This window comes from Solanum pennellii, chromosome 10 (genome assembly GCF_001406875.1).
Source record: "Solanum pennellii chromosome 10, SPENNV200".
NCBI classification, from domain to species: domain Eukaryota; kingdom Viridiplantae; phylum Streptophyta; class Magnoliopsida; order Solanales; family Solanaceae; genus Solanum; species Solanum pennellii.
In genome coordinates, this window is record NC_028646.1 from 74,630,239 (window position 1) to 74,645,425 (window position 15,187).

The 15,187-nt window shown below is 30.5% G+C and overlaps 2 protein-coding genes and 1 long non-coding RNA gene across 3 annotated transcripts in view; 1 reads left to right on the plus strand and 2 right to left on the minus strand.

The window, feature by feature from the left end:
- Positions 1-325: 325 nt before the first annotated feature.
- On the minus strand, positions 326-1,829 carry LOC107002676 (protein EXORDIUM-like 5). The gene has a single exon (XM_015200806.2). It carries the CDS (start codon positions 1,653-1,655, stop codon positions 621-623), a length of 1,035 nt encoding a protein of 344 aa, XP_015056292.1. The 5' UTR covers positions 1,656-1,829; the 3' UTR covers positions 326-620.
- A 6,235-nt stretch (positions 1,830-8,064) lies between these two features.
- Positions 8,065-9,703, minus strand: LOC107001794. Its single transcript, XR_001454450.2, has 2 exons — positions 9,475-9,703; positions 8,065-9,237 (listed from the first exon to the last, which is right to left on the minus strand). It is a non-coding gene; the product is annotated as an uncharacterized LOC107001794 (long non-coding RNA).
- Positions 9,704-11,753: 2,050 nt separating this feature from the next.
- Positions 11,754-15,187, plus strand: part of LOC107032103 (nucleolar complex protein 4 homolog) — a 10,020-nt gene continuing 6,586 nt past the window's right edge. The window contains exons 1-6 of the mRNA XM_015233682.2: positions 11,754-12,195; positions 12,271-12,363; positions 12,440-12,516; positions 12,732-12,793; positions 12,893-12,944; positions 13,530-13,630. Coding sequence (XP_015089168.1) covers positions 11,824-12,195; positions 12,271-12,363; positions 12,440-12,516; positions 12,732-12,793; positions 12,893-12,944; positions 13,530-13,630 — 757 coding nt within the window. The 5' untranslated portion in view covers positions 11,754-11,823. The remainder of the gene's footprint in view (positions 12,196-12,270; positions 12,364-12,439; positions 12,517-12,731; positions 12,794-12,892; positions 12,945-13,529; positions 13,631-15,187) is intronic.

A 15,187-nucleotide genomic window follows, 5' to 3' on the forward strand; every position in this document is an offset into this window, starting at 1 on the left:
TAACTTATTGATTTCATTTATTTATATACATGAATATCTATGAAAATTGAACGGAACAGAAAATGTTATTGTCTCTATCTTCTAGCCAATAGTGAATTTTGAGTGTTATTCACGGTAAATTCAAAGATCAAAAATGCTGTAATTTTTTAAATTGAATTTAGTCACTTTTTCATATTTTAAATGATTTTTTTTGTGTGTGTATGATTAATAACCAAACTCAAATCAATAACTAAGCAAAACCAAAATCAATAATTATATATTATATTTGATTTAATTAATAATTTTAAAATTCAATTAAATTAATTTGATTTTAACCAGTGACCGATTCAAATTGACCCTGGAACACCCTTACTTACCATGTCCATTGCGATATAAAATAAAAATAAATATCCTCTTTTTACATTGGTATTGGGATTTAATGGAAATAAATCCACAAAAAAGAAAAAAAACTAAAATAAATATAAAAAATAAAAATAAAATAAAGTAATTGTAATCCCCGGCCAAAAGCAGTCGGCAAACTGCTCACTCTGTTTCTTTACCATTCTTCTCCTTCCTCCATTTTTTGCTTTATTATCAAGCTCCATCCATGGAGTTTCTTAGCTACAGATTCTTTGGCGCCACTAGTCCATCGCATTGGGACCAGCACAGGCTTTCAGAATTGGGTTCCAGATCCACTGCACCAAATACTTTCTTCCTCTTCTTCCATTCAAATTGTAAGTCCGGCCATCTCTGTCCTTCATTACCTGTCCCATATACCCTCCACCGCCTCCTGTACCGTACAAACCCTCACACAAATCACCGATTTCCGTCGGAGCAACTGGGTCCTCCCCTGCATACCAAGCGTTTACTAATGGATTTGACGATAACTCAGCTAATTCATGACCTATAACGCTTATCATCCCGTCTACTCCAATATCACCGTTTGGGGATTTCAATGCACCTGGTCCATTTCCTCCCATATATCCCGGAACAGCAAATGGATATGCACAGACTTCAGGACATTGCTTACCGGAATTCCCAACCCAAGCATAGGGAAGTGTGTAACCAACTTTTGATGCAAAGGTGAAGTAATGAAACCCACACACAGCGCGGCAGAAATCCTGCATCGTTACGTCGACGGAAGTTAACACTAGGTAGATTCCTTTCTTATGGTCGACTGTGAAGGGTTTTGATTTAACAGCTTCGGCAATGACGTCTTGTATTGAGAGACGGGTGAGGTGAGTACCTTGAGAGTATTTACGATCGGAATATTCTCCGGCGATGAGTACAGATCGAGAAATGTTAGCTCCGGTTTGGTCAGTGTATAACGAAACAGTACTCCACCACTCAGCAACTGAAGGTGAAGGCGCAGCGCGATGATTGAAAGTAGAAACGGAAAGAAGGAAGTCCTTAATAAGGAGTTGCTGCGACGGTGTCCATTTCCCGTACCAAATGAGGTAAATGTTGATCGGAGAAGAAAGAACTGGACCCATATGGTAACGAAGGTTTACCAGGTCGGATGAACCTTCAAATTTCTTATTCGAAGATAGTGTTCTCGGAGGAAGTTTTGGATTGAAGTAATTTGAGTTTATCAGGTTGAGAGTTTGTTCAGATCCATTGTTAGATCCAAACTGAATGACAAGAAACAAAAGAAATAGATTTGCGAAAAACGACATGAATAGAAGAAGAGTGAAGCTTATGAGAGGTAAATGTGTGAAGTGTGGAAGAAGAAGGGAGTGGAAAGCAGATTATATAAAGAGGGATTTTATGGGGGTTTCGGAGGGAAATTGGCTGGAGACAGCTGCCATTGTTGTGGGCTCCAAGCACCACTCCTCCCAAAAGGCTCTTGATTCCCTTGTTACTTTCAGGGTCTCAGTAACCAGAATATATAATCCATCTAATTTTGAGTTTATACATTCAAAAATTTGGCCGATTGATGGAACTTGATACCCACCAGACAAATTCGGTCGTTCGATAGTAAATTGTACGTGAGGTAGTTTGATTTGATATGAAATTTTGAAAAATAAATAAGTTTTTTTTTTGAATTTTGTGTTTGTAAATGTATAAAATTATCCTTCAATTTTGTGGTTTTAATCATTAATCATACCAAGTGAAAAACTAAAATTCAAATGGGACCGAAAAAGGAAAAAAAATCATTCTTTAAAGGGAAACTTTCACATATAGCCACTTAAAAATAATTAATTACTCTCCATAACTATTGTTTAATAATTACAATTCTTAACTACATGTTATATAGAGGAGAGAGGCGAGCGAGACTGAGAGAGAGGAGAGAGGAGAGAGGCGAGAGAGAGGGGGAAAAGAGTGGGAGAAAGGTGAATCGTATATGTATATTGGCTAGATAATATATATTACACATATGTAATTGTATATATGGCAAGAGAGATTGAGAGAGGGAGGAGAGAGGCGAGTGAGACTGGGAGAGAGAGGAGAGAGGCGAGCGAGAGAGTGGGAGAGAGGTGAATTGTATATGTATATAATTGTTTATAACTGTATATACATATACATTTGTATAAATGTCAAGCGAGATTGGGAGAGGGAGGAGAGAGGCAAGAGAGAGAGGGCACAGAGTGGGAGAGAGGTGAATTGTATATGTATATATGCTAAAAAATTATATATTATACATATTTATTTGTATATCCTGACGAATTATACATATACAAACATGACTAATTATACAAAGGGAAACTTACATAAATATACTAAAATAAAAAAATATTTAGCATTTATAGTAATAACATATTTTTTTCACTTGACCATTTTTAATTCATTTATAATACAAGTTCAATACATATTACAAAGAACAATTTATTATTCATATATAATACAAGTTTTAATAATGGATAATACATTTATCACACATTTTAATACACTTAAAATACAATGTGCCAAATTTTTATTAAACAAAATAATATATTTCAAAAAATTTATAATTCATATATATTGCATTTATAATTTACTTTTAATTCATATTACAGATTTAATATAATATTGTTATAAATGGTAATAAATAAAAAGTACTTCTAAAATCAGTAATTATTTATTAAAATGTACTAATTTATGTAATTTTTCCTTATACAAACTCGAAGTCAGTAATGTTTAATGTTAGTCGTGAGTGGTAATTATAGCAAATTATAACTATGATAAGTAATTAAATAGTATAAGTTTGCTTATCCACGTAATTTTTTTTAAAATAGACTAAAAAGAAAAAGAAATTATTCTTGTGAAAAATTGAAACTAAAATATTTCCAAAAAGAATAAGGGTCATCATTTTTCAAACAAACTAAAAATAAAATAGATTATACTTTTTAAAATAAAGGGGTACTATTTACTAGTGTATCTAGTAAGTACTCCCTCCGTTTCAAAAAGAATGACCTCCTTCCTTTTTAGTTTGTTTAAAAAAGAAAGGCCTCTTTCTCTTTTTGGGAACATTTTAATTTCAGCTTTCCATGTGTCATGTTTAAGGCCACAAGATCAAAGTAATTTTGTAAATATGACCTAACTTTAATTTAGGACCACAAGATTCAAAAATCTTCTTTATACTCTTAAACTTTGTGCCAAGTCAAACCAGGTCATTCTTTGTGAAACGGAGAGAGTAATATTTTTTTTTCAATTTATGTATAATTGATATTTATATTATTAATATACTCTATTGTATATTGAGATATGTACCAGGGGCGTAGCTACATACCTTTTACACTTTGTTTGTATCATTGCTACAGTATTTCATAATGTATTGTATTATATTGTACTCTATTGTACAGTAGATACAATGTTTGGCTCGACTGTATTGTTTGTTGTTGTTTAATAGCATTTTAATTGTTTGGTTTGATCGTATCGTATTGTATTGTAATTTATAAATTTACTAAAATATCCTTAATTATTCTAGGGTAGGAGGTTTGACTAGATTTAAATAATTAAGATAAAGGGTAAAATAATATTTTGAAATATTATGTGAATATATAATTGGAAAAAGAAATTAAGTAACAATGGGACACACCAAATTGATTGTTCCATAAAATAGGGGTTTTCATTGTTATGTAACAACGAAATTAACAATACAATACAATACATTTTAAGTAACAATCAAAACAAACATTGTAGGTATAGTAACGATACAATACAACACAATGGATAACAATGATCCAAACATAGTGTTAGGGTGTCTGGAAATTATATCGTATATACAAGTAAAATTTTATATAAAATGGTTAAATAATGTATTTTGGATATCCTTAACATAACAATGCGTTGTAGCCTAGTGGTTTAAGGTGTCTTGAAAGAGACAATCTTTTATGAGTTTGTGAGTTCAAATCTCACTAATAACAACTTTTAAGCCTTTTTTTTTCAAATGTATATTGCGTTTTTTTTCAAAAACATTCATGTATATTACGTAGTTAAATTTTTAAAATTTATAGCGCACCTTTCATCTTTTTCCTCTTTTTTCAAAAATTTTAATTTATTAACATATTTTTTTTCAAAAAATAATTCTTGTATATTACGTTGTTTAATTTTTAAACGGAAAAGGGCCTAAAATACTCTCAAAGTATTGGAAATGGTATAAAATTACCCTCCATCCATCTATTGGCTCCAAAATACCCTCCTCACCCACCTATTGGGTCCAAAATACCCTTGTCATTCACCTTTTGGTCCAAAATTGACCACTTATTTAACGGTTTTATATTTAAACTATTTAAATATTTTTTTAAATACGTGGCGCTCAACTACTTGTTATAATTTAACTTATTAGTATAATTTATAAATCAATCCATTACCCACCGTTACTAATTAAATCCCTCTAAATTAATAAACTCGTCATATTATTAATGCAACAATAGAAAAGCTACTGTCAATCGAGTGTTTTTAAAAATTTTAGGTGAAAATATCTATAGAAGTAAATTATCATACATTCAAGTGTCTAAATAAAAATTACCGATAAACTTAAAAGTCTGACTATGTTCATCTTAATTATTTTTACGTCTCAATTATGTGATGTTACTTCATAGGTACCTTTTATTCAAAATAATATATTAAAGGTTTTAAAACAAATCATAAATATTTATAAAATTATATTTAAAAAAAGTGCATGAATTAATTCAGGATGTATTATTTTTTTTATCTTTAATCATAAATTTCTAATTTAATCTTGAAAGAGAATCCTATTGAAAATATCCTCCTAAATAAGCAGCTCAACCTAAATTTAGTTGGGGCTTCGATTCGGACTCGAATAATTTTGAAATTCATTTTCAGGAATCTATAATTTCATCGTGTTTTAGTAGTGTTTATACGATTTTGATATTATAATTGGATTATTAATTGGGTTAGATTTAGTTAGTAATGAATGGGTAGTGGGTTGGTTTATAAATTATATTAATAAATTAAATTATAACCAATAGTTGAACGTCTTTTTAAAAATATTTAAAGAGTTTAATTTTAATTTTGAACCCAAAGGCTGATGAAAATGACACTTTGGAGCTAATAGGTGGATGAAGGGTAATTTTGTACCATTTTCAATACTTCAAGAATGTTTTAGGCCCTTTTTCGATTTTTAAAATTTCTAATTCAAAATTTTCATGTATATTATGTATTTTTTTCCCAAAAATTTCATATATATTATGTAATTAAATTTTTTTCATCTTTTCCTCTTTTTTTTTTCAAAATTTTCATGTATATTATATATTTCTTTTCAAAAAAATTCTTGTATCTTACGTAGTTTAATTTTTAAAATTTCTAGTGCACTCATTCAACCAAAAGAAAAATATATTCGTGTATAATTTATGGACATTCTTCGTGAAATTTCTGACTACGCCACTAATATGTACTTATACCATAATATACATATTGCAATAAGTTTTAATACATATATTAGTATGATTAAAGACATAATTGTTTCTTAAAACATTTTCCACATGCTCTTTATTATACTAGATGGGTTTATTTAGTACTCATTGTTTTAATGCTTTAAATAGTCTTTAGGTGACAAAAATCAAGAGAATTGAATACAAACACATGTAACCTTACCTTAAGCCTAATACTAGGACATTTCTGTCACTAACATATTATTATCTATCATTTGTAGACGACATTTCACTCTAAAAATATAATACGCCAATATAACAAGGAAACAAATATTAAAAATCACACAATATGGGTATGTTGGTATAGTTCTAACACCATGTTGATAAAATCGATATTCAACATAACTAACATAAAAAGAAATATAACTTAAAAGACGGAGATGTTTTTTAATATAACATAGAATATAAATGTCAGATAATATATTGAAAATCATATTAAAATTTATAAGTTTGTTTTGATGAGAACTCATAGCTAAACAGGTGGTGATTCCACGACACGAAAATGATCCATAAAGAGCTTAGTTTAAGTATATTTTGTCCGATTATGTATATTACTAAAAATTCACAAGTTTGAAACGATAAATTCGACTTTGAATTGAATTATTTTAATAATAATAAATTTCATATCTGAAGCAAGTTTTCAAGAAACTGTGCAATTCTAACTTTTATTTGGTTCCAATTTCTGGTAAAATTATTTACCAGATTTTTTTGTTCAAATATTCTTTTATATAAAAAGAAGATAATCTAAAATATTGATCTATGAATAACAAGGAAACATACTATACACAAGTTTGGAAGTTCCATCAATTACGAATTTAACTTTTGAAATTGATTGATTATCCATAATTAACAACAATCTATATGATACTATTATATAAAATTAAAAGACATATTTTTCTTTTAAAACTATCATCATCATAATAATAATGTTCCGTAAAATTCACGTAGCTTCTGTTGTTAATATTTGAGATAATCAGGTTTGTTATTTGATCATCTTCCTAATAATTTTTTTCACATGAATTTTGTTTCTACTTATTTTGGAGAAAGAAAAAAACTGGTTTAAATCCTTATACGAAAACATGTTTATTATTATTTTTCAAATAATTTAATACTTGGAAATTAGTTGATTTCGAAACAATATGTTATTATGTGTTTCCAGATAATTAGAAATTGGTCGATTTCGTTTAGAATAATACTTGTTTATTAGTAGACAAGATTTAAAAGTTTTTTTTAAAAATGAAAAACATGTTTATTTTTTATGGCTACTTAATTATACAACATATATAATTGACAATTATTAAACTGGAATAGATTAACGATCTGATAATGTATTTGTTGTAATTTGTAAGTAGATGATACTATAATGACAACAGTCAATTGTTCAATTTTTTTCGTCAAAAATTAATTAAAAATTTTCCACATCCCCTTTATTATACTAAATGGGTTTATTTAATACTCACAGTTTTAATGCTTTAAATAGTGTTTAGGTGACAAAAATAAAAGAGAATGGAATACAAACACATGTAATACATTTAAGGTGACAAAAATCAAAGAGAATGGAATACAAACACATGTAACCTTACATTTAAGCCTAATACTAGGACATTTCTACCACAACTTATTCTTATTTATCCGTAGCCGACATTTCACTCTGAAAATCTAATAGACCAACATAGCAAGGAGGCAAATATTGAAAATCACACAATATGGATATGTTGGTATAGTTCTAACACCATGTTGATAAAATCCATATTCAACATAACTAACACAAAAGGAAATATAACTCAAAAAAGGTGAAGATTTTTAAAAAAATATAAAATAGAAGATAAATGTTAGATAATACTCATGTAAATGAAATCAATTTACTAAACTCATTGAATCCCCATTTTGTTGATAATTTAAGTAATAGTGCCAATTGATAGACGAACACTAACCTCCACAATAAATATCCACACAAATATTTGTTAACTCTATCCACTAACCTTTAAAAAGAAATTACCTATAGTGTTTTTTTAACTGCATTGAACCATGAAAAGCCTAATAACTGAAAGCGAAATATATACTTGAAACCAAGCATAGAAATGGTGCAGCAACATCGATCAAAATAAGAATGTCAAAAGCCTAAAACGATTATCTATGAGATCCTATAAAGCGAAGAAGCTAACAATCACGAAAGCCAAAGAACAGAGATAAACAAAAGTCGAGGAAATTGAACACTAACAATAATCACAGTAGGATAGAGCGATAAAGATCAGTAGCTAATGTAGTGATAGTAGGCACACACTTGAAAATATATTAAAGTTGGTAGAACAACAACTTCATTGTTTTTCTAAATACTCATCTCAGAATCTAAAAAGAAGTCGTTGATCTAACTTTAAATATCTGGTAGCATTGGCTGCATTTAACTTGCAAGTGTCAAATTAATTACTTCCTTCTTGCTTTCAAGCTTATCCTTTAAGTAGACTCATAATCTTGATCAACTGAACTCATATATATCTACGTCCTACTTGTTTGGTAGATGAGGCAGTCTGGAGGGAAGTTTTTAGACTTCAAGTTCCTCTTTCGATTTCCATCACTCTTCACTGAAGTCATGTTTTCAAAGAGTTGAAGTCGGAGTAATGCTCCGTTGCTCGTGGCAGTTACATGATGGGAAAATAGAGGTAAAATGTTACCCAATAGACTAAACCATGTTTATGAGCAGTTTGGGACTAACAAAGAAAATACAAAAGTTCGATTGGCAATCAACATATAGATCAACAAATAAAAAAAATTTAATGGCCACTACAATTTTGGATAGTCACCATGCCCATGACTTATTGAAGTGGAATAACGACATACATAAGGAAAACATCTGAAATTGTAATTTCTTAAATACCACTAACAATTAGCTGCAAAGAAGATTCTCTTCAACCTAAATCATTCCAATTTACTTGAAAATATAATATAAAGGCACTCAAACTGCCTAGTGAAGAGGAAGAGGGAGCCAATATCCTCGAAATCTTGGAGCATGTTGCTTTACATGTGCAATCACATATCTCTTTTTGAGAATTAACAACCACTGTTTATATTAATCCTACATTCTACTATATACAAGTGTGAGTAAAATTATCAAATATTTAAGTATCAGTACGACATGATCATAACCTTGCCCAATATTTTGTGATTCATCCCAAGGAAGGTTAGCTGGTTTTGGAGGTTTCTCTACTGACAAATACTTAAGTAAAAGCCAAAGCGCGAGAGAAGCTAAACGGCAAATATGAACTATATCAGAAAACCTATGAGAATAAGAAGAATCGTAAAATATTACCTTGCCCAAAATTGAAACTTCACCATAGGATGAGCATTTGTATCCTTGAAAAATTGAGCTTCCTGTAATTCGTCCCTGCAAGTCAAGTTAAGTGGAAGATAAAATCAAATTTTTATCTCTCAGGTTGAAGACAATGATCCATCAACAAAAAAATCGTAAACAGCGAGAATAAAATTAGAAACAATAGAAAAATAAAACAAAATTTGTATGCGGTTAAGCATCTTGGTTGTCACTTTGTGGAACAGAGCAAATATTCGTCATTTTGGCGACAAAAAAATATTTAAAATTGCCAAAAAAAACAAAAAAGACCACCATTGTGTGGTGAAGAGCTCCAAGTTTCGCCTTAAACATGTCTCCTTCGTTGAAGCCCTCATACAGATTAAGAGATAGAAATCTACTCGAAAAACATAACTCTATCAAGTAAACAGTTAATTAAGCAAACTTTTGTGCAGAGAAATTGAAAAATTTGAAGAGAACTTGAAAAGAGAAGAAAAAAACATAAGATGAACGGAAAAAGAACACGTGAGTACTGTGGAAGTCGTTAGAAAATAGGAAAAAAGTTGGAGAGACACAGAGAGAGGTTCCTGCAAGACTGTTGCGGTGGCATAAGCAAAAAGGAACACGTTTCATTATTTAATGTGAAAGACCAAAATATCCTTGAACAAAATTAAAAGACAATAAACAACCATGTCGATACCTCTCAGTTCTACTCACACTTCTATATAGAAGAAAAAAAAAAGTTGATTAAAAAGTAATTTTTTTTGCTCTCTTTATTCTCTTATCATTGTTATTTTAATGTGATTATATTGTTTAGTCATTTTATTTTTTTTCTAAATCAAACGTTGATTTATCTCGTAAACAGATTGAGATATCCTTTTCAAAAATTAATAGTGTGTGAACATTGGTTATGGTACATAGTATATCAAGAACAAGTAATCTAGAGAAAACTCAAGGGGAAGCTAATTAGAAAATGACACCGAAAAAATTATAATTTACAGATGAGTATTTGATATAAAGATCTATTCTGCCAAAGATCTGGACATAATAAGTTTTCAACTCAATTCTTGTGCTGAATTTTGAAGTAGAGAGTAGAAAAGGAATGCTGATAGAAATTGGAAGGAAAAATTCATCCGCACACGATGCTTACACCAAACTAATTCAATTTTCATTATAATGTGATTTAATGAAGTAACACATGTTAGTTAATTAAAATTAAATAAAATGAACTATAAATTTAAGGGCAACTTTCACATATTAGCAAATATAAAATTTATATTTGTATGCTATAGCAAAGTTTGCATAATTGCACTCCATATCAAACTTCGCTATACATATACAATTGAAGCGAATTGTATAAAACGAGAAAGAGAAAGAGACTTGGGCAGAAATTGTCTAAAACGGAGTGTATAAAACGAATTGTATAATTATAAATGTATAGAACGATTATATACAATTTGAATTCGTATAAAATGAGAAAAAGAGAAAGACAAAAAGAGACTTGGACAGAGAATATACAATTGAATCGAATTGTATAAAACGAGAAAGAAATAAATTATATATAATTTGTATTTGTATAAAACGAGAAAGAGAGAAAGGTAAAAGAATGGAAGCTTACATAAATATACTATAATAAAAAATATTTACCATTTATAGCAATAACGTTTTTTTTTCACTTGACCACTTTTAATTCATTTATGATACAAGTTTAATATATATTACAAAAATAAATTTATTATTCAAATATAATACAAGTTTTAATGATGGATAATACATTTGTCACACATTTTAATACACTTATAATACAATGTGACAATTTTTTACCAAATAAACATAATATATTTAAAAAACAATTATAATTCAAATATATTGCATACATAATTCACTTTTAATACATATTATAGATTTATCACAATATATAAATGGTAATAAGCAAAATGCATCGCTAAAATCAGTAATCACTTTTAAAAATGTATTAATTCATGTAATTTTTCCACAAAAGAAACTTGGCAGGGGAGTATTTTTATTGTATAATTATAAGTGTATAGGACGAAAATATATGTATTTGCATGTGTATATCAATTTTCTCTCGCTTATACAAACAAAAACGAAATGTATTTGTTTGTATAAGAGAGAGAGACGAGGGTGGCAAGCGAGATTAGGAAGAGTGGCGAGAGGGGAACAAAAATATATGTATTTATACAATTTATTCTCGCTTTTATACAAATATAAACATATTTTATAAACTTGTGTTTATATAAAAGTGAGAGGAAGCGAGCGAGAGAGGAGAGTGGCAAGCGAGAGTTTGAGGGAGAGAGGTGACTGACAAACAGTTTGTTATGGAACACAATTAAATGAAAGGGTGGTTATAGCAATTAATTTGATTTATTAATTTGCGATTGTATACAATTTTCCCTAAATTTAAACACATGGTATGCATGTATTGGATTGGTTTTAACACTATGTGGGGGTAATTGGAATGAATAATCGATACCAAAAGACAAAACTACCCTCACTTTGATTTTAATATTAAAATTAGAGAAAGGCTGTAATTGTAATTTAAAAATGTTCTTAAACCCTAAATATTAAACGTTTCTTCTGCTCCTTTTTTTTTTCTCTTCTGTTTTCTCCCACAATTCAAAGCAGCAGCAGCAGAAGTTAACAATGGCTTCTTCAATGCCATTAAAGAAGCAGAAGAAGAACAAGAATGACAAATACTCATTATCGGACCTCAAAACCCTAGGTCACCAGCTTCTTTCTTCAAGAGCTCATGTCAATAACCTTCCTCTTCTCCTCTCATTCATCACCCCTTCTACTCGTCCTAAATATGCACTTGAATCTCTCCTTTCTCTTCAATCCTTCTTCATTCCTTTACTTCCTCAACTCCCTTCTTCTACCGTATCCTCTTCCTTCACTTCTGACTCTCAAGCTGATCCTGAGTTTATTTATCGAACATGGGTTCGTTCCAAGTTTGACGACTTCGTTCAATCACTTCTGGATATTGTTATCTGTTCGCAATCTGATGACGCACTTAGAGTGAGTGCCAGTTCGACTTTTTTTTTCATTTATGGGTATGATGTATGTGTGTTAATTTCGGTTTTGGATGATTAGGAAGTTGTGTTGGATACGTTGATGGAGTTTGTGAAAGTTGGAAACGGTGGGAAGTTTCACTCTGCTATTTACTACAGGCTTCTCCATAACATTGTAAGTCACCTCTTTTATTTATTGCTTTTGTAGTTTATGCAAGGAATTTGATTTGAGTATACTTTCTATGTTTTAGGTTCATTCCTCCCTTGAAGTTGATGATATTTTGCTGGAGTTGCTCGCATCAAAGTATTTTAAGTACATTGATATCAGGTATGGAGACTATGTTCTCAAATGATTGTGTTTTCTTGTATGAGGTTGGGGGTACGGGTAGAGTCAAAGTAGGAGACATTTCATTAAACTTGATACAGTCCTGTCTGTTTGTTCCGTTAATCATATTGGTTGCATTCATGTTTAATTAGCTTACATCAGGGTTAGCACATATACATTTTTACATGTTTTTCTGATCAGTTGGTTTCTTTCATCAGATACTTTACTTATATCAGCCTTGAAAAGCTTTCCCGAAGCATAGGAGCCAATGATATCTCAGGTATCACGACCTTATTTGCTATATATTGATATCCTGTCTTTGCCTCTTTTATTTATCTTGTGCCTGTATTCATCCATTTTTTGCTGTTTCTACAATCAGACGATAGAAGGGAGCGACTAGACACCACCGGTGTGAATCAGCCACAATCAAGGTTGGCTTAAATATCTGACTTATGCTTGTTTCCTTCAGTGAGAAATTACTTAATGGACAATACAAAATTTCAACTTGGAAGCAACTTGGTCTTAAAGAATCTTGCAGTCAGAGTAAAAACTTGTCTTCTGATCCAATATACTTTCTTATAGATAATAATAATATTATAATTTTTTTAATGATAATACAAAAGGTAAAGCTGAAATTGCTGATAAAAATGATCCCTTATATTTGGGGATTGGCTCAAAGTAATCCTGTAAATATACTCTTGATTAGTTCCGGCATGCCATTCGTATACCAAACTTTATCACCTTTTTAGATCCATGATAGTTATCTAAGTATTTAATATGCATTAGATGTCTTGTCTTTTTATCTTCCTCATAAAATGTTTCTACTGTATATTAAATACTTTGATATCCAATTTGACAAATGACAGTTTTTTGTTTTGGTTCTGCGTGCCACGTCTATTTTCAACTCATAGAAGCAGTTCTCACCTCTAGTGATTACCCAGAGGTTTTAGTTTATCAATGTCAAAACATTGCGCTCAAGATTTTCCTTTTGTGACTTTGTTTTTCATGATTTAAAGCTTGGACCTATCAGTTCACAAGTTATCTCATCTACTATCTCGTATCCCTCCCCTGGAAGGTTCAGATGACAAGGCAGAATATGATATGTGGAATCCTGCAGGTAATTTCACTTGACCAATTGTTGAATCCTAACATAGTGCTTCATTTCTGTTTGACATATAAAACAAGTATTATAACAGATAAGCCTAAGTTCCAAGTAAGTCGGGGTTGGTTATAAGAACTTCACTGCCCATGTTATTCCATTTACCTATATATTACATCTTCTTCTCTTAAGATATGAAAGAATGTTTTTCCTAACGGATTTCACGATCCATCATATGCCTTCCGTCCCATTTTATGTGACACCGTTTGACTTGGCACGGGGTTTAGTGAAAAAAAAAGAAAGAGTTTTGGATCTTATGGTCTAAAACAATCCTTAGATATTTGTGTGGTTGTAAATCATTTCATTAAAGTTATAAATTGTTTCTAATTGTAGTAAAGTGACATTCTTTTTGGGATGACGATGGACTAAAAAGGAAAAGGTGCCACATAAAATGGGACGTAGGGAGTAGTATATAATTTTGCTATTTACTGTTGTGTAATCTCTTCTTATGAACAAATAGCTTTTTAAGTTTTTAATGATGTATTGCAATTGAAATGATCACATTTTATGGTCCTGATATAAAGATTACACTTCATGGCCTTATATTTTGGGTATTTGCAATTTTTATGCCTTTTGTAAAGTTGGCAAAGTAAGTCCGTTTGAAGAACCGTATAAAGGAGGAAGGATTGCGATGGGTTGATGATCAGGGTAGAAACAGTCTAATTATGATTGCATTTTGAGTACATGCATTTTAGCCCCCAGCTAATTTTTGGATTGACGATGGAGGCATCTTTGTATGATTGCATTTCTAGTGTAGCTACTGAAATGCAATGCTCATAGTTTGATGAGTGATTTGATCTTTTTAGATTATAAATACCCTACATTGTTTCTTTGGGATAAGGTATCTAAATTTATTCATGATGAAAACACATGTACAAGATGTATTCAAAAAGTAAAAGGACCTACACAATTGCCCTGATGTTAACTTTTGTTTTTGAGAGTTGACCAATTATGTCATGTCTTGAGTTGGACGCGCTAAGATTCAAAAACACAAAACATGAAGTAGCTCAAGCTCTACATGGAACGACAAATCTCAAGTACCCAATGACTAGGCATCGAAATATTAACTTCAAAATATGAAAGCTATTAAGATTTGAGGGTTTGTCCATGGTCAAGATAAAAGTGCAAAATAATTGGAAGTACAAAGTGCAAAAACAAAAATCACGGAACATTAGAACTTTAAATTCTAGAATCAAGCCCCAATAATTTGTTCTTCTGTAACATCCAAATGCTTTTTGAAGGAACTCTCAACTAAGCCATTTTTTGATACCTTTCGTGGAGGAGACTAGGCACAATTGATTTTTATATGACATGTAGCATGTAAAGCACACATCTGTATATATCTGACCAGATCGTATAAAGATGTAGTAAATGGATCTTGCACTTGGCATAACAAAGACACCCTATACAAACGGAAATGTCATCATGAATAACTAAAAGGACTAAGTAGCATATCAAATGAAGCTCAAAAGTCATTAAAAACCAGAGAATAAGAAGACAGGATTTGTACATGAA